We start from the raw sequence: 17609 nt of genomic DNA, 5'->3' as shown, positions 1-17609 counted from the left end.
CTGGGGGCACACACAGTGACACACAGTGACACACAGACCTGCACTTGTGGCACTGGTAGACGTTCTGGGGACACACACAGTGACACACAGTGACACTCAGTGACACACAGACCTGCACTTGTGGCACTGGTAGACGTTCTGGGGACACACACAGTGACACACAGTGACACTCAGTGACCCTGACCTGCACTTGTGGCACTGGTAGACGTTCTGGGGACACACACAGTGACACAGTGACACTCAGTGACACACAGACCTGCACTTGTGGCACTGGTAGACGTTCTGGGGACACACACAGTGACTCTGGGGACACACACAGTGACACACAGTGACACTCAGTGACACACAGACCTGCACTTGTGGCACTGGTAGACGTTCTGGGGGCACACACAGTGACACTCAGTGACACACAGTGACACAGTGACACACAGACCTGCACTTGTGGCACTGGTAGACGTTCTGGGCACACACACAGTGACACACAGTGACACTCAGTGACACTCAGTGACACACAGACCTGCACTTGTGGCACTGGTAGACGTTCTGGGGACACACACAGTGACTCTGGGGACACACACAGTGACACACAGTGACACAGTGACACTCAGTGACACAGTGACACACAGACCTGCACTTGTGGCACTGGTAGACGTTCTGGGCACACACACAGTGACACAGTGACCCTGACCTGCACTTGTGGCACTGGTAGACGTTCTGGGGACACACACAGTGACTCTGGGGACACACTCAGTGACACTCAGTGACACTCAGTGACACACAGTGACACCCTGACCTGCACTTGTGGCACTGGTAGACGTTCTCGCCGCAGTTGCCGCACACGCCGGGGTTGGCGGGCACCGAGGCGCTGCAGCGCGGGCACTGCAGGGTCTCGGTGGATGCCTGGTAGTTCTCGTAGAAGTCGGCGAACTCGATCATCAGGTTGGAGGCCACGATGGGCAGGGGCAGATCGATCTTCACCTCCGTCTGCCCCGGCGTCAGCTGCACCTTCTTGGCCTTGTGCCAGCGAGCCGGCCTGCACGAGGGGGAAGGGAAGGGAACCAAAGGAAAGGAAGGGAAAGGAAAAAAAGAGAAAGGAAAGGAAGGTTTTCCAGAGGGAAGGTCCCTCCCCACCCACGTGTGAGGAAAAGCAAAATGCAACCGTCTCGGCTCCAAATCTCCTTTAAGTGGGATGAATGGAGAGCAGTTCTAGGATTCGTTTCCTTAGCTTCTGTATTGACATGATATGTAGCCAGAAATACATTTTAAGCCTTTATCCTCTTCATAGAGAGAGACTGTTTGGGATTAAAGAGCTGTTGATGCCTCATGGAAAAACTTTAATTCTACAGACATTTTCTAGGGATTTTCACCTCCATTTTTTTATTAGTAAGGACATTTGCATGAAAACAGGATATTTATTTCTTAAAGATCTCATCTGCTCCCACTGCTTATTCTCAACCTGAAGTCAGAATCCTCTCTTTGTGACATCATAATCCTCTCCACAGCAGCCACTTGTGATGTCACAGAGGATTAAGACTTCAAATAAGCAATAAGCAGCGGGCACAGATTAATCCCTAAGCCAAAGAGATCTGATTCTGGTGAGAACATCTCAAGAAGTAAGAAGGGGAAGCACATAAGCAGGACTGGCTCCAGACTGAGCAGTGTGTTGAAAAGGAGCCATTTCTGGTAGGTAAAGCAGAGCTGAGAGTGAGACCATCCAACTTCTAATTTTAATTCTACTCTGTGGCTTCAAAGAAACAATGTTAATGCTTTCAGCATTCCTGGACATGCTGCAAAGTCCAAATCCCTTTTGGAGTCAAACTACCCATGAAGTGCTCTCAGTATTACTGCTGGTTCCCACACAATTAAGTCAGGTGCTTAAAAGCGAGCCTGGACAAAATCAGAATCCACAAATTTTATAGACATTCTTCAAGCTTCAGAGGAAATCTGGATCTTTGCTTCAACAACTGTAGGGGATTCAGAACAATCCCACCCAATGTGGGCTGAGAGTGATGAGTAATAGTCTAAGGAGGAACCTTGGGGAAAAACAAGAAGCCAAGGGAACGAATCTGATTCAGAGACTGCACACAAAACTTGATGAACATACTTGTTCTTCAGCTCCACGATGGCCTGCACGGTCCTGTTGTTGTAGTAGAGGTTGATGGTTCTCACCATCTTGGTTCGTTTCAGGTCCCCAATCTTCACTGTCACCTTGCTGATGGTGTGGCTGCCAATGAGCTTCACCACCTGCTGTGTGGTCGTGTAGCGTGTGTCCACTTTGATGGACGAGAGCTTGATGTACTGGGGAGACAGAGCAAGGACACACTGCCTGTCTGAGGGCACCCCAAAACCTCAGGGGCACAGCAAACCCAGGACTGGGATCCCTGCTCTACTGGGGAGACAGAGCAAGGACACACTGCCTGTCTGAGGGCACCCCAAAACCTCAGGGGCACAGCAAACCCAGGACTGGGATCCCTGCTCTACTGGGGAGACAAAGCAAGGACACACTGCCTGTCTGAGGGCACCCCAAAACCTCAGGGGCACAGCAAACCACACCTGGAAAGGGTTGGGATCATCCCCACCACTGGAAAGGATTTAATATCTGCAGTTAGTGCTGGTGCCATGCAGAGCAGCTGGAGCTGTGGCAGGAGGGTTTAGGCTGGATATCAGGGCAAGGTTCTTCCCCCAGAGGGTGTTGGCACTGCCCAGGCTCCCCAGGGGATGGGCACAGCCCTGAGGCTGCCAAAGCTCCAGGAGCATTTGGACACCACTCTCACGGATGCCCAGGGTGGGATTGTAGGGATGTTTGTGCAAAGCCAGGGCTGGATTTGATCCTTGTGGGCCCCTTCCAACCCAGGATATTCCATGGCTGTGTGATTCCAGGGTTACTTACACAGAAAGGCACCTCAGGGTTGTTGCAGACAAGGCAAGGATCACTCTCCAGGTAGTAGCCATCAAATTCCACGAGCCCAGACAATGTGCTGGAATGAGGGAACAACACTCACAAATGGACTTGAGCATTTGCTGCTCTAAACCCAGGCCATGCAACCAGAATCACTTTAATTTCCCCCATTTCCCAGTCCCAGTGTGTAACAGAACTGTTACAATGTAAATCACACTGGAAATAACAGCTTTTAACTAAGCACTTTTATTGTAATTATCAATGGCCAAGGTGGGACCAAGAACATTAACACTCAAAACTGCAAATCTCTTTTCTCCAGCTGGGCATAAGATTTTATAACATTTACTGACAGTGAAAGCAGAAGAGCTGAAGCCAAGCTCTGCTGGCAGGGCACAATGTCAGGTGTGCATCTGGCAGAAAGGATTCTGCTGCTCTCCCAAGCCCAGCAGGCACAAACCTCAGCAGGGCCCATCCCCACCACCTTCCCTGGGTCCCCCCCATGGATGGAGCTGAGCTGGAAAGCCCTGCATGACCTGGATCAAAGGCACAAAGACTCACTTGTAGATGTTGGAGTTGGGGTGGTTGGTGAGAATGTGGTTTTGGGTCCGGAGGATCTCCACGGCCTTTTGGGAATATTCCTTCAGCTGAAATAAAACCAGGCAAAGTCAGTCTTCAAAACAATGCTTTTATTGCTACACAGACACAAACATCCTCATCTTGTGGTGTTCCAGGTGCCCCAAAAGGAGTACACACCACACCCACAGGAATTTACGTGTTTAAATCATTACCCAGGACTGTAACTGATCCTAAAATTTGAGATTTACACAGTAAAGCTGTGTAAATTTACACAGTAAGTGCTGTTTGTCAGTCAATCCCTGAAAATGCCTGCCAAGATTTGTACAGCAATCCCCACTCTTTAAACATACTCATGCAAGTACCAATGGGTCTAAATTATTTGTTCTCAATCCCACTGATCCCCTACAAGAGGCCACAACTTCCATTGTTCAAAAATCATGGTTACAAAAGATTTCTAGGAGTTGCAATATCAAAAATCTATAAACTGGAGCTGCCAGATCCACAAAAGCCTCCTGTTGGAAAGAGATATTTTTCTCAATAAATAAAAAACTCACCAGCACAATTTTACCCCCAAAACAATAAAACAAAAACCCACACTTCCAAATTCTTTAGGGTTCTGCTTTTTTTTTAACATTGAAGTTCTAATAAGATGAAAAATTTCCAGCAGAAGCTCTTGTGACAGAAAATCTGTGCCAGCTGTATCATAAATGAGCACCTGGGATGCTGTGCCTCCCTTCTACAATGTCACTGTACCTTTTTCTCAGTCTGTTGTGTTTTCAGGGAGAAGTATCCCAGGAGATCTACAAACTGGGCAGCCTTTCTTCCATAGGCTGGGAGCTCTGGCCAGATGGACCACATGAGATCCAGCAGTAACTCCTGCTGGGACTTGTTGGAGTTCCTGTTGGGTGGATTACAGACAATCAGGGCTCTTGTGCAGAAGGAGAACATAAGCTCCAGTCCACCAAAGTGGGAAACCATCATCTTGCAGAGCTCACAGAGCTAAATCCCACCATCCCTTGAACCCATCTGTTTTCCAGCACTCCAAAACAAAAGCAGCTGTCCTGCAACAACTGAACAGAGCTCTGAAGGAGTCCAGCCCCCTAAAGCACTCCTTTCCCCACACAGCTCCCAACTTTTCATGGTGGGAGTCTGGGATCTGCCCCAGAAATTCACTTTGCCCACAAACACCTGCTCCTGGTCATGACAGGGGTCAGATTTTGCAGGCAGAAATAAAGTGCTCCTTGCAGGTGACAACTGAGATTGATCATGGGTCACAACTTCCACCTCCAGCCCCAGTAACTGCAAAGCACGAGGGCAATTCCAGAGGGGCCCAACACCTGCAGGCTCCAGCATCCTTCAGGGAGAGGCTCTGGCCCTGGGGCAGCCCCAGGCTCACCTGTAGATGTGCAGGGCCAGGCAGTGGGCCTGCCACCTCACTGAGGAGGAGTTGGATTCCAGCAGGAAGCAGCGCAGGAACTGGATGAGGGTCTCCTTGTCAGCAAACTTGTTCAGCTGGTTCACCAGGGCCGTGCACAGCTGGTCCTCCTGGCTGCCTGAACCCTCACCTAGGGACACAGGGAAGGCTTTAGGGGGAAGATAAATGCAGCACCTCACAGGCAGGCCACTCTCCTCTTTCAAAGAGTCAGGATAATGGGGACAAATGATAATGTTTCAGGTAACAAGAAAGTTTAATATTCCTGTCTTTTTCAAAGCTATAACCCAGCACTCCTGACTAACAGGAAAAAAACTGCAGGAAAACTTGCCAGTGAGGACGTGAGAAATGTGCTACACATCCTGATAAAAAGAAAGGACTGACCATGAGGCAATGAAAAGACTCACAGAGAACCATCTGATGGTGAAAGCCAAAGCGGCTCCTTGAAGAAAAGCCAAGAGAGAATTTATGCCCGTGACTTTTATAGGGAAGCTTAATTACTTTCCCAGGACTGTGGATATTCATTAAGCAGCAGCCCTGGCTCCAGCAGAGCTTCCAAGGCAGCCAGAGGAAACAAGTCTGAACACAATCACTGCAGAGCACAGCTAACTGGGTGTGCATCCCCAGGATTTGTTTTAATCCTCATGAGCCTTTCAGCCTCCTACAACCCAGGACAGGCAAGTTAAGTGGAAGCTGCTTCATCACTAGATTAGGTAACACCATTAGACAACTTCAAACCCACTCAAGGCAATAAACACAGTGGGTTTGGGATGTTCTCAGCACGTGGCTTCAGCCCAACTCCCAGGACACACTGCTTCACCTGAGTCCCCTCTGCACATGGGAAAGCTGCTCCTCTCCCCTGATTGTGGCTGTGGGTGCCCTGCCACGAGCCATGACCCTTTCCCAACAGCAGAATTTATTATCCAGCTCTTTCTGAACAAAGTAAGAAAGGCTGTGAGGAGCAGACTTGCTCCCTAAAACCACAGGACAGGGCCCAGCTGCCCCTCACCCTCTCGCTCCTTCTCCTTTTCCTCCTTCTTGCTCTTTTTGGTGGAGGATTTGCTCTGCGCTGCCGCCTGCCCGGAGCCTGATGCTGCAGGAGCAGAGCTGGAAGAGGTGCTGGAAGCTCCAGAGGATGAAGCCACAGACAGCACTTTGCTGCCACACAGAGCACAAGACAACAGCTGCAGGAGAACTGGGGACACTCCTTCGTCTACCAGGAAGCTGACTTGGAGCAGGAAATAGAGAACCGCTGTGGAGGAAAGGGGAAAATGTTTGAATCACACAATCATGGAATATCCTGAGCTGGAAAAGGCCCACAGAGTTGAACCCAACCCAGGTCCTGCACAGACACACCAACAATCCCACCCTGGGCATCCCTGGGAGCATTGTCCAAATGCTCCTGGAGCTCTGGCAGCCTCAGGGCTGTGCCCATCCCCTGGGGAGCCTGGGCAGTGCCAGCACCCTCTGGGGAAGAACCTTTCCCTGATATTAATAACCTAACCCTGCCCTGACACAGCTCCATGCCACTAAAGCCTGAATTAAAAAAGAAAAGAAAGAAACAAAAAAGAAAAAAAAAAAACCCAGCCTAAACCAAAAGCTTTTGTACACAAGAACCAAGCTCCCAGAACTGTCCTGTCCCTGGACCATGGAAGCCTAACACTGGGGTACACCAGGTACAGTGGCTCATCCCAAATTACTCTCTGGCACAATGGCAGCACAGGCAAGAGAACACAGATCTCCTGTTCCTCTAAGTTATCCATTACACCACATTCTGCTCTTTAGCCAAGGACCAGATGCAATTAGGGCACTGGGATAATGAGTACTGGAAACAGTTCAGTCCTATCAAAACCCTCATCTGTGCTGAGCTTCCCCATGTGAGCCATCTCAATCCCAACCATGACACCACTGCTCCCCCAAACCCTGTGAGACAGAACTCACAGTCATCCTTGATGCAGAATTTCTGCCAGTTCACCGTTCTCTGTGTGGCAATCTCTGCACAAGCCTTCAAATGTTCCATCTGCAGGCACAAAGGGATGGGATCAGAGCACATCAGCTCCTGTCCCACCAACACCACCCCAAGGCCCTGTCCCTGCTGCTGCCCGTACCAGGGAGATCAGGGTGTCATACTGCAGGGCAGAGCCTGAGCTGGCTGTCACCACACTGGCCCTCAGGAAGATGCCCTGCTCCTCCAGGAGCTTCTTGATGCCGCGCACGTGCGAGTCCAGCGTGTGCAGGTCCCGCAGCTGCCGGTACTTGTCCTTGGAGCCGCAGATGAACAGCAGCAGCTTGCGCACCTGGCGGCGCACGAACGGCGTCTGCTGGATCATCAGGTACTGCAGGGGGAAGCCAGGGCACAGTGAGCTCACCAGGGACACACTGACCACCAAAAAGGAGGGCTTTCTTCCAAAAGGTAAACAGATGGGAGATGCCTTCACCCAGCTTTAATTCTGTAAGTCCCAGGCAGAATAGACACTGCACAGCAGCACTGCACCACTTGCTGGAAACCATCTCTTGTCATCTCCAACCTCAAATAAACACCCAACCAAGGCTAATTAAGAAATCCTAACTCATACTTGTGTAAATGTAAGATAACTTGTTATGTAAAGCAGGAAGCAAACTGAGAACACAAACACCAAATATCTCCCTGGTTTCTTCTTTAAGGCCCAAGTACCAACAGCTGAGCATGATGTTACATTTTTCCATCTCACAGCAGGTTTTCTCCCTAAGCTTTGTGGCAGCAACCACTGAGTTTCAAGAAATAACAGCAACCTCATTTTTCATGTATGTTTTCCTACAGATTCCTGTTCAACAGGAATGCACAAAGCCAACAGTTCACCTTCTTTCAAGAGGATTAAAAATACAAGATGGAGCTGAGATCAGCTCTGCAAAAGCTCATCTCTCCCATGAAAGAAATCATTATTGGAGTTTTCTTGTGGAAATCTGCAGGTGTATCACGTTCTTGCTTACCTCAGACAAAAAGTAGAACCAGGAGTGATCAAAGATGGGTGGGGGGATGCGGGAGTTGGTGTCTGCAATCTTCTTGATCTGGTAGGGCAGGCGCAGCACCATCTCTGTCAGGAGCTGAGTGTAGGCCTCAAAAACATCTGCAGCATGACCCTGGCAGCAAGAGAAATCCCTCAGGCTCTGAGCACACCCTGTGTGGTGCCATGATGAATGACAGGGTGCTTTTGCTGATTTTTTAAAAACAAGGGATTTCTGCCCCTTTGCAGCCCAAAGAATGTTCCCAAATGATGGAATAAGAACCTGCACAAGGCCTTGAACTGGATGGCAGCTGTGAGGATGCCCTAAGCTAGTCTGGAGTAATAAAGCAGTTCAACTCAGGAGCTTTCAGCTTAGGAGACATTCTTACATTTAATCAGGCTTTTTGAACTGCACCTGTACAAACACCAAACCATGGCATAATGGCACCACAGCAGTGGAACAAGCCTGGGAATTACTGTGGAAATTCCCATCCACCACTCCACTTCCTTGGTATCCTAAGTTCAGGAATTCTGCCTGCCAAGCACAGGGAGTCATGGGCTGGAGCAGCTTCCCTTCAGGATGATGAACAATTCCTCCAGGAACAGCTGCACAGAACTCCTGGGTTAGGAGTGCACCAAGGGATGCAGGGAGAGATGGGAGAGGAGTTGGGCTGCCCTGTGAGAACTCAGAGCACTCCCAGTTGTAACTTTGTTCTACAAGATGGATTTTGGTTGGTCTTCTCAGGGCAAACTCCTGGTGCAGGGCTGCTTTCCCAGCTCTGTGCAGCCTCCCCTCAGTGCAGGCCCTGCACAGCTGCCAGCACAGGGCAGGACTCACCTTCACGTACTGGCGGAGGAAGAAGGGGCTCATGTCAGGGGGAGAGGAGGTGGTGTGAGGCTTCAGCAGCTGGCTGGTGGCCACAGGCTCCTCATCGTTCTGCTGGCTCTTCCAGTACTCCAGCAGGGACTTGAGCACGTGCAGACAGTAATCAACAGCACCAGAGCTCAGCAGGGCAGCTGCTGTGGCACTGGAGATCAGGGAGGAAGCCTGGAACACAGGGAAGGAGCTGGATCAGGAACACACCTGGGAACCTGCAGTGGGGAGAGCTGGGGCAGCCCTGAGCAGCTGCTGACGTGTGGGCAAGAGAGCAGGTCTGGATGAAACTTTGCAGGCAGCTTTTAAGTTTGGGGTTTGTTTGAGGTTGGGGTTTTTTGGTTTATTTTGTGTTTATGAAAAGCAACTCAAATATTTACAGAGACTCTTTTGAACAAGTGCTTAGTAAAGGAAAACAAATAAAATCTCCTCTTAAGTCTAATCTCCCCTCGACACATGTGCCAGAGGCCACTCTGCTGTGGATTAGACGACTAGGGCTTTCTTCCCTTCTTTTTTCCCCCCTTCTTTTCTTTTTTTTTGTTTTTAAGTTGGGATTTCTATTTGTTTATCTGGGATTTGGCCAGCTGGGCGTGAATCCTGGTAGAGAAAGAGTCCCTGTTGCAGCTGCCGCTCACAGGCTCTGCTCCACCCAGGTATTGCTCCACCTGCATTCTGCAAGACGAGGAGCTTTGATTTCTGTGGGAAGCTCAAGTGAGTAACAAAGGCTGGAGAAAAAGCTACTGTAAATAAAACTATTAAAGCAGCCCTGTAAATCCAAACAAACCCCACAGCTCATAAGCTCATTAAAATTTGATGCAGTTCAGACTAAATTTTTTAACCTCTATGCTTTTTTATTAATCTCCTTCCCACCACACATACTGCTTTTTATGCCTTATTACTGCACCTTTTAGCAACAAATATCTAAGGAATCCTCTTAGCGACTTTTACGTTGACACAGCAGCATATTGCTTTCCAATAATCACATTACAAATCCTCTTTAACCCCTTCAGCACTGGTGAGATGCAAGGGGAAAATCTGCCAGACCGTTTTAAGTACCATCATTAATGTGCTGCCCTGAGCTCAGTCTGGAACCATGCACAAAACAAGAGCATCCAATTGTCTTTACACGGCTGCTTCCTCCAGCCCTACTTTCAGAACTCTTTTTCCACAAGAGCTCAGTAACACTACAGGCTCCCTATAAATTTTTCCAAAGCACTCTCAAGGATGTTTCAGTTTTACACCTGTTATTTCAGTTAGCAGCTTTGTTTTTGATGAACAAAAGCCCCCCAAGCACATCATGGAATCCCAGAATGGTTTGGGTGGAAAGGGACCTCTAAGTTCATCCTATTCCACCCTCTGCCATGGGCAGGGACACCTTCCACTGTCCCACATGGCTCCAAGCCCTGTCCAGCCTGGCCTTAGACACTTGCAGGGATCCAGGGGCAGCCACAGCTTCTCTGGGCAATCTCCACCCTTACAGGGAAGGATTTCTTCCCAATATTTGATCTAAATTTTCCCTCTTTCAGTCTGACCCTTTCCCCCTTGTCCTGTCACTCCAGCTCCTGATGAAAAGTCTCCTTCTGGCTTTCCTGTAGCCCCTTCAGACCCTGGAAGGTGTTGTGGGGTCTCCACACAACCTTCTCTTCTCCAGGCTGAGCATTCCCAACTCTCCCAGCCTGTCTCCATAGGGGAGGTGCTCCAGTGCCCTCCACGGCCTCCTCTGCACTTGCTCCAACAATTCCATGAGTTCTCATGTTGAGAACCCCAGAATTGTGAGCAGTGCTCCAGGTGGGATCTTGTGAGAGCTGAGTAAAGGGGGAGAAAATCAAAATCAAAACAAAGCAATTTGGAGAATGTACCTCACAAATGGAAGTCTTGGATCCTGACTTGGTCCTGGACATGAAGACACTGAGCAGCCTCATCACCACCAGGTGCACCTCGTTCACAGGGGAGCGCTCGTTCTTCTTGGACACATCCTGCAGGAAAAGACACATCCTGCTGCTCAATCCAGAGCTGAGCAGTGTCCCAAGCCTCTCAAGTTCAGTGCTCTGATCCTCAGGAAGCATTTCTAATTTAAGCTCAAAGAGTAAGACTGAAAAAAGCAGCACAAATGCCTCAACAGAAGGGTAGGCAGTGGCCTGGCTGCCAGAGAACAGTCCCACACAAATAAACAGCTACATATGTCAATCATGCATTTACTGATCATGCTCTTCTCAGAGTTTAATTCCAGCAAAACAAATTTTCATTCTGGCTCACTTGTGGATGTCAGACCCAGGAAACAGTGGGAGTCCCACTCATGTCATTTTCTACCTTACATGAAAGGAGGCAAGAGGAATAAACTGCCTGACCACATCCACACAGCAATGTTTCTGTGATTCCCAAGCATTTAATTCCTCCAAGGAAAAAAATACCCTATCTAGAAGGAGCAAATTCAGAGCATGAGCCCACACTGCACTTTACCTTTTTGTCCATGCCCAGCTCTGCAATCAGCTGGGACAGAAGGTTATCCAAAGCTCCCTTGTCTTTCTCATCCTCCCCATCCAGGTCTGTTGTGAGCATCAGAATAACCTGGGAAAAGCACTCAGAGAATTATTAGAGGGCAGGTTCCACATTATCAAGATAACTATTTATCTTTCACAAAACAGCACTGATTTTATCTTGATTTATATGTGTTCTTTCCCAAATCCAGCCTGTGCCTCACATCCTAATATGAACATTCAGCATAAACCCACAAGACCTTCCCAAACACAGTGGAGCTCAAGGATTGGAGCCCTCAGGCTCCTCAGTCAGCTGTAAAGTCACACTGAGAAAGGGCACAAGTCCAGCAAAAACCTGTGGGTAAGGAATGCTTTGCAACAGATGGACTCACACTGTGACTGGGCAGGAAGGAGAAAAGCAATGCAAATAGAAATCAGTGACTGAACTGTTTGATTTGGGCTTAACTCTGAGCCCTCCTCACTCACCTGCATGTAAGGGATGGCCCGGACCCCCCCCACGTTCCTCAGCTGGGGGAGGTTCTGCAGCAGCCTCTCCAGCAGCATCAGCCTGACCATGTGCAGCCTGGGGATTCAGTAATCAGCAATCAGACACAGCCCAGAACACACCACACCCAGCAGGGTCTCCAGGAGAGCACTGCAATCTGCCCCAGAAACCCTAAGCCATCAAATCCTCTCAGGGAGGACAGGACTTGCTCAGACTTCACAGGGGAGTGAAGCCAAAGATGCAGAGCACCCCTGACAATGGCGCCCCACTGCCCAGGCCTGGCCACCTGGGGACTGCAACTGCATGGGAACATCCTCAGCTCTGGAGAAGGGACTGAGCACCTGCTCCCACAGAATGAAAAGTGCCCATATTCCCAAAGGACACTTCCACATGCTTTTGTCCTAACAGTGAATTTCACAGGCTCCCAAGATTTCAGTGATTCCATGTTAACTAGACTCATGCAGCATTTTTTCATCACTTCCTAGAGGCAGCAGTTTTGTGGGACACACACTGGGTGTGTTTATCACACCACATGATGATTGCACAGAGGGTGCTCTGCCCAGGCTCCCCACAGAACAGGCACAGCCCTGAGCCTTGCCAGAGCTCCAGGAGCGTTTGGACAACATTGGGATGCAGAGGCTGGGATTGTTGGGATGTCTGTGCAGGGCCAGGGGTTGGACTGGATGACATTTGTGGGTCCCTTGCACCTCAGGACACTCCATGATTTTGCAATGGCAGTTGGCTCTAGTCTGTGTTTCTGACTTTCCACTTTGGTTACCCAGCAGTCACAAATCCCACTCCTGGCACTGCAGCCCCCTCCTCTGCAACCATCCCCCAGAGCACAGCTGTTCTTCCTCAGGAGAAAACAAAGTCTCTTGCCTGTTGCTGGTGTGGACGTCCCCCTCTGCCTCCCCTTCCCCCTCGGAGCCCTCTCCCTCCTGCTGGCCCGTGGTGGTGCTGATGGCTCCCGTGCTGGAGCTGACGCTGCCCGGCCCCGCCGCGTGGCCCTCGGCCGCCGTGTCCCCGTAGGCGCTGCTCCGGCCGGACACTGGGGAGGACAGGAGGGCAGGGAAACACACAAAACATCAGCACCTCAACAGGGAAACACACAAAACATCAGCAACTCAACAGGGAAACACACAAAACATCAGCAACCCAACGGGGAAACACACAAAACATCAGCACCTCAACAGGGAAACACACAAAACGTCAGCAACCCAACAGGGAAACACACAAAACATCAGCACCTCAACAGGGAAACACACAAAACATCAGCAACCCAACAGGGAAACACACAAAACATCAGCAACCCAACAGGGAAACACACAAAACATCAGCAACCCAACAGGGAAACACACAAAACATCAGCACCTCAACAGGGAAACACACAAAACATCAGCAACCCAACAGGGAAACACACAAAACATCAGCACCTCAACAGGGAAACACACAAAACGTCAGCAACCCAACAGGGAAACACACCCTCAGCAACTCAGCGGGGAAACACACCCTCAGCAACTCAACATTCTTTGGAATGAATCGTGGTTCAAAGGAGATGCTGGCTTTGGTTCTCTTCTGAAAGCCACAGAGAGGATGAAGATGCTTTTGTAGAAATCTTTTCTTTGCCACCCTCATCTTTGTAGCCCAAACTGAACTGGTCCCACAGCAGTAATTCAAACTCAGTCAGACAATGCTTGGATGGGCAGAGTGGGCAATCAGATAATTTTTTTAGTAAGAGTCTGTGATTATTTTACCTGGCTATCAGTCCCAAACTAAAAAGAGAGTAATTAATCCTATCTCATTCAAACTTAACCAGCAGCATAGTGAATTGTCTCAGTCTTGCTCTAGGCATTCTGAGAGGCAAGGGCTCTGGGGAGACCTTGCTGTGGCCTCCCATACCTTTTAGAGTACTGGGTACTCATGGTACTTATGAAAAGCAGGGAGAGGGACCTGTTATATGGGCATAGAGTGACAGGACCAGGGGCAGTGGCTTTAAGCTGAACAAGGGCAGGATTAGATGAGATATTAGGGAGAAATTCTTTACTCAGAGGGTGATGAAGCCTGGCACAGGCTGCCCAGAGAACCTGGGGCTGCCTGATCCCTGCAAGTGTCCAAGGCCAGGTTGGACAGGGCTTGGAGCAAGCTGGGATTGTGGAAAGTGTCCCTGCCTTGGGGTCAGTACAGGATGATCTTTAAGGTCCCTTCCCACACAAACCATTCTGGGATTCAATGATTCTCTTATTACAGCCCAGCAAAATCTGCTGCAGATTCCACACTTGCAGAGAACCACAAAAGGCAGACAACATCCCATCACAAAAGGCAGACAACATCCCATCTGTGGGCACTGGGGCAAAACCCACGAAATGACAGATGGCAGCAACCACTGGGAACTGAGATTCTCTCTGTGTCAGGGATCACCCACACGCTCCCATGGTGGGCAAGGCTGTGGCAGCAGGGAGGGAGCAGGGGGTGCAGCAGCAGTGCAGGAAGGGGTGCAGCAGGGAAAGAGCAGGGAAGGAGCAGGGGTGCAGCAGGGGCTGCAGCAGGGAGGGAGCAGGGGGTGCAGCAGGGGTATAGGAGGGAGTGCAGGGAAGGAGCACAGGTGCAGCAGGGGATGAAGCAGGGAAGGAGCAGAGATGCAGCAGGGGAGCAGCAGGGGGTGAAGCAGGAAGGGTGCAGCAGGGCTGCAATAGGGCTGCAGCAGGGCTGCAATAGGGCTGCAATAGGGCTGCAGCAGGGCTGCAATAGGGCTGCAGCAGGGCTGCAATAGGGCTGCAATAGGGCTGCAATAGGGCTGCAGCAGGGCTGCAATAGGGCTGCAGCAGGGCTGCAATAGGGCTGCAATAGGGCCGCAGCAGGGCTGCAATAGGGCTGCAATAGGGCTGCAGCAGGGCTGCAGCAGGGCTGCAATAGGGCTGCAATAGGGCTGCAGCAGGGCTGCAATAGGGCTGCAGCAGGGCTGCAATAGGGCTGCAATAGGGCTGCAATAGGGCTGCAGCAGGGCTGCAATAGGGCTGCAATAGGGCTGCAGCAGGGCTCACTCACCACTGTGCTCCCCGGCCACCGAGTCCACGGCGCTGCCGCCGCTCTCCGAGCCCACGCTGCCCCCGTGCTCTGCAGGTGACGTCCGCAGCGTGGAGCCGTCCGTGGCCGCCGTGCTGCCCTCGTCGTCAGAGGCTGGAGCTAAGAGAATAAAGAGAGCTGTTACAAGTAAAAACACTGCCTGGGAACAACTGCAAACGACGCTCTCGCTACCAGGGAAAGGCTGCAGGGACTGGGTTTGGGGTTTGGGGATGGCTCCAAAGGGAAAGGGAGCTTGGGGTGAGCAGCAGGAGAGTTAAAGCAGTGCAGGGGAGATATCCCAAGAGGAAAGCTTCTCTGTCAAATATACAGGCATGCACAGTTACTTAAAGAACCACGTCTGGTTGTTTATAAATGCAAGGGAAATACAGCACATGCTTTGTTTTGTCTGCTTTAGTTAAGGAGAGGAAATAACTTCCTCAGAAGTCTACAGTGAGAGTCAATCAAAGCAGGAAAAAGCTGTAAGTACACTCTCAAATATACAAGAAGCCAATAGTAATAACTGACTCTTCCAAACCGTATTTGCAGACCAATTTTAAGGCATTACTTAGGTCAGAATGTGAAAAAGAAGCTGCCTTGCAGTGAACAGTTACCTGATGCTGTTGTGTCCGAGAGTGTTCCAGCATCGAGAGAGGAGGAGCTGGGAGCTTGGCCTGACAGTCCCAAGCTCTGCAGCCCAAGGGCACTGCTGCTGCTCCCTGCAAGCAGACAACAACTTATGAGCATCCTTCTTTGAGAGAATAAGTTAACTCTGACATTTTCTGTACATTTCATAGTTCTGCTATCTTTGCTTCACTGGTGATGACACCAACAGCTTTGCCTCATTTCTTTCCCAGTTTCCATTCCCTTTTTGCCTGCCAACAGTGCCCACATCTGACCTTGCTGATCTTGTTGCAGGCTCAGGGCAATAGCCAACTCCACCATTGTCTCATCATCTGCATCTGGAGGGATATCCAGCATCGGAGGGAATCCCTCTGCTCCAGCCAGGAGAGCCTCCAGAGGAGAAGGATTCCCATTATTCACGTTCTCAGAAGTCTCCAGAACCATGGATTCGGACTATGGAGAGGAAGCACAGTGAGAGCTTTCCCCAGACCACCATCACTAAGGGAGCACTGCAAGGTTCATCAGAACTAAATTAACTCAAGTCCTGGCACACTTCAAGGGCTCCAAGGAGAAGCTCTGGACTCACCACCATCTCAAAGTCCCCGTGATCCACCTCGCTCTGCTCCTGGCTCTCCTGTCGGATGTGCTCTCCATTTGCTATCCCAGAGCTCTGCAGCTTGTCTTCTGCATCGTCGTCATCATCATCATCCTTATCTCCTGAGTGGCAAAGCAGGAGTTCATAAATGCACAGCTCCTCATACCATCCCAAACCAGGCTGCTAATGCTGGGAAAAAACCCAAACTGCCCTCAGTTACCAAGAGACTCCTGACACCTACTTGGTGTCAACTTGACTCCTGACACCTCCTGACAATTTGCTTCAATACTGAGAAACCTCTCTTGGATACAGCTCTGATAATTTTGACCTGCACACATCTTTGACTGATTTATTAGAACCTGAAAACATGCATAGAAATATAACTCTAGATTACTACTCTCTAGATAGAATGATCAGATTTCCCTGTCACTGAAAGGGGAGTATCTCAGAGAGATCTCCTTTGTGAATCCCAAAATATCAACCAAAAGGTGAGAGTTTACTAAATAAAAAGGGGTTTAGGGGGCAAGGGAGAGCAAAAGAAAGGAAAAAGGCTGATTTAGTGGTTTTTAGTCTCAGTTTCTAACCAGACCAGTTTATTTCCCTGTCCTTTGTGACCAGTCAAGAAGGCCATGCTGGCTGAAGCAGGGCTGCCCTGGCGTACCCATGGGGGTGTTGCTGCGGGGGGACGATGGCAGGGTCACGTGGCGCCGCTTGTTCCGGGGTCTCAGCACCCTGATCAAAGCTTGCTTGCAGGAAAAGCTCACTGCTGGGTCCTGCAGGGGGAACAGTTCATCATGACACTCCTTCTGCTCTAAGTCCTTTTTCACAGCATTTGGGATGATGGCTAAAAATGCACTTGTGACTCTCGTCAGTCATGGTTCATGTAGGACATGAGTCACCTCCCACAAAGCAACACTTGTAATTCCACATGCAGCACATGACAAACATTACCAGAACACAAGGAGAGGGAGAATTCTCCTCCATTCACTTCTGGCTGGGTGGTTTTGGCTGTATTTTGTGTCTGTACTATGTATTTGCATTCTGCCCACATTTAATTTTTTCCCCACTATAGAATCATAGAAGCATTTAGGTTGAAAAAGCCCTCTGAGATCAAGCCCAACCATAAACCCAACACTGCCAATCCCCCTAACCCATGTCCCCAAGTGGCACATCCACATTTTTAAATCCCTCCAGGGGTGGGGACTCAACCACGGCTCTGGGCAGCCTGTGGCAGGCTGGAACACGCCTTCCACAAAGAAATCTTTCCAGATGCCCAACCTAAACCTCCCCTGGTGCAACTGGAGGCTGAGGCAGAGAAGAACAAGGTGACATACTGGGCAAAGTAACATCTGCATGTAGATCTTGGATGCAGTATGGATACAGTCCAGCTCACACGTGCAGTATCCATGGATAATATCCACCAAAGCATTGACTGTGGCTTCAACGTGAGTGAGACCTAGCAGGAATAAAAGCAGGACTGAAATCAGCTCTCTCTGTATTTCAGCACAGAGTGAGGCACTGCAGGAAGCATCTTTTGTTTGCAGACTTCAAGGCACAATGTTAACAGCACAAATACATTGATT

The 17609-nt window shown here is 49.9% G+C and overlaps 1 protein-coding gene across 6 annotated transcripts in view; it reads right to left on the bottom strand.

Moving 5' to 3' along the window:
• UBR4 (ubiquitin protein ligase E3 component n-recognin 4) overlaps positions 1 to 17609 on the bottom strand; it is a 94416-nt gene that overhangs the window by 36428 nt on the left and 40379 nt on the right. For 3 of the 6 annotated variants that reach the window (XM_077190368.1, XM_077190369.1, XM_054647800.2), the window contains 21 exons: positions 17361 to 17482; positions 16688 to 16799; positions 16018 to 16148; positions 15707 to 15884; positions 15422 to 15526; positions 14793 to 14948; positions 12627 to 12795; positions 11729 to 11825; positions 11226 to 11333; positions 10625 to 10741; positions 8730 to 8939; positions 7878 to 8027; positions 7016 to 7243; positions 6849 to 6927; positions 5917 to 6159; positions 4872 to 5040; positions 4229 to 4373; positions 3458 to 3543; positions 2891 to 2978; positions 2105 to 2298; positions 794 to 1033 (listed from right to left, as the gene is read on the bottom strand). In XM_077190368.1, coding sequence (XP_077046483.1) covers positions 794 to 1033; positions 2105 to 2298; positions 2891 to 2978; positions 3458 to 3543; positions 4229 to 4373; positions 4872 to 5040; positions 5917 to 6159; positions 6849 to 6927; positions 7016 to 7243; positions 7878 to 8027; positions 8730 to 8939; positions 10625 to 10741; positions 11226 to 11333; positions 11729 to 11825; positions 12627 to 12795; positions 14793 to 14948; positions 15422 to 15526; positions 15707 to 15884; positions 16018 to 16148; positions 16688 to 16799; positions 17361 to 17482 — 3127 coding nt within the window. The remainder of the gene's footprint in view (positions 1 to 793; positions 1034 to 2104; positions 2299 to 2890; positions 2979 to 3457; positions 3544 to 4228; positions 4374 to 4871; positions 5041 to 5916; positions 6160 to 6848; positions 6928 to 7015; positions 7244 to 7877; positions 8028 to 8729; positions 8940 to 10624; positions 10742 to 11225; positions 11334 to 11728; positions 11826 to 12626; positions 12796 to 14792; positions 14949 to 15421; positions 15527 to 15706; positions 15885 to 16017; positions 16149 to 16687; positions 16800 to 17360; positions 17483 to 17609) is intronic. The other 3 variants (XM_054647799.2, XM_077190371.1, XM_077190370.1) reach the window with 2 other exon arrangements.

Source organism: Agelaius phoeniceus, chromosome 24 (genome assembly GCF_051311805.1).
Source record: "Agelaius phoeniceus isolate bAgePho1 chromosome 24, bAgePho1.hap1, whole genome shotgun sequence".
Classification (NCBI taxonomy): Eukaryota; Metazoa; Chordata; class Aves; order Passeriformes; family Icteridae; genus Agelaius; species Agelaius phoeniceus.
Note: the sequence above shows the minus strand (reverse complement) of the source record. Positions and strands in the feature narration are given on the sequence as shown.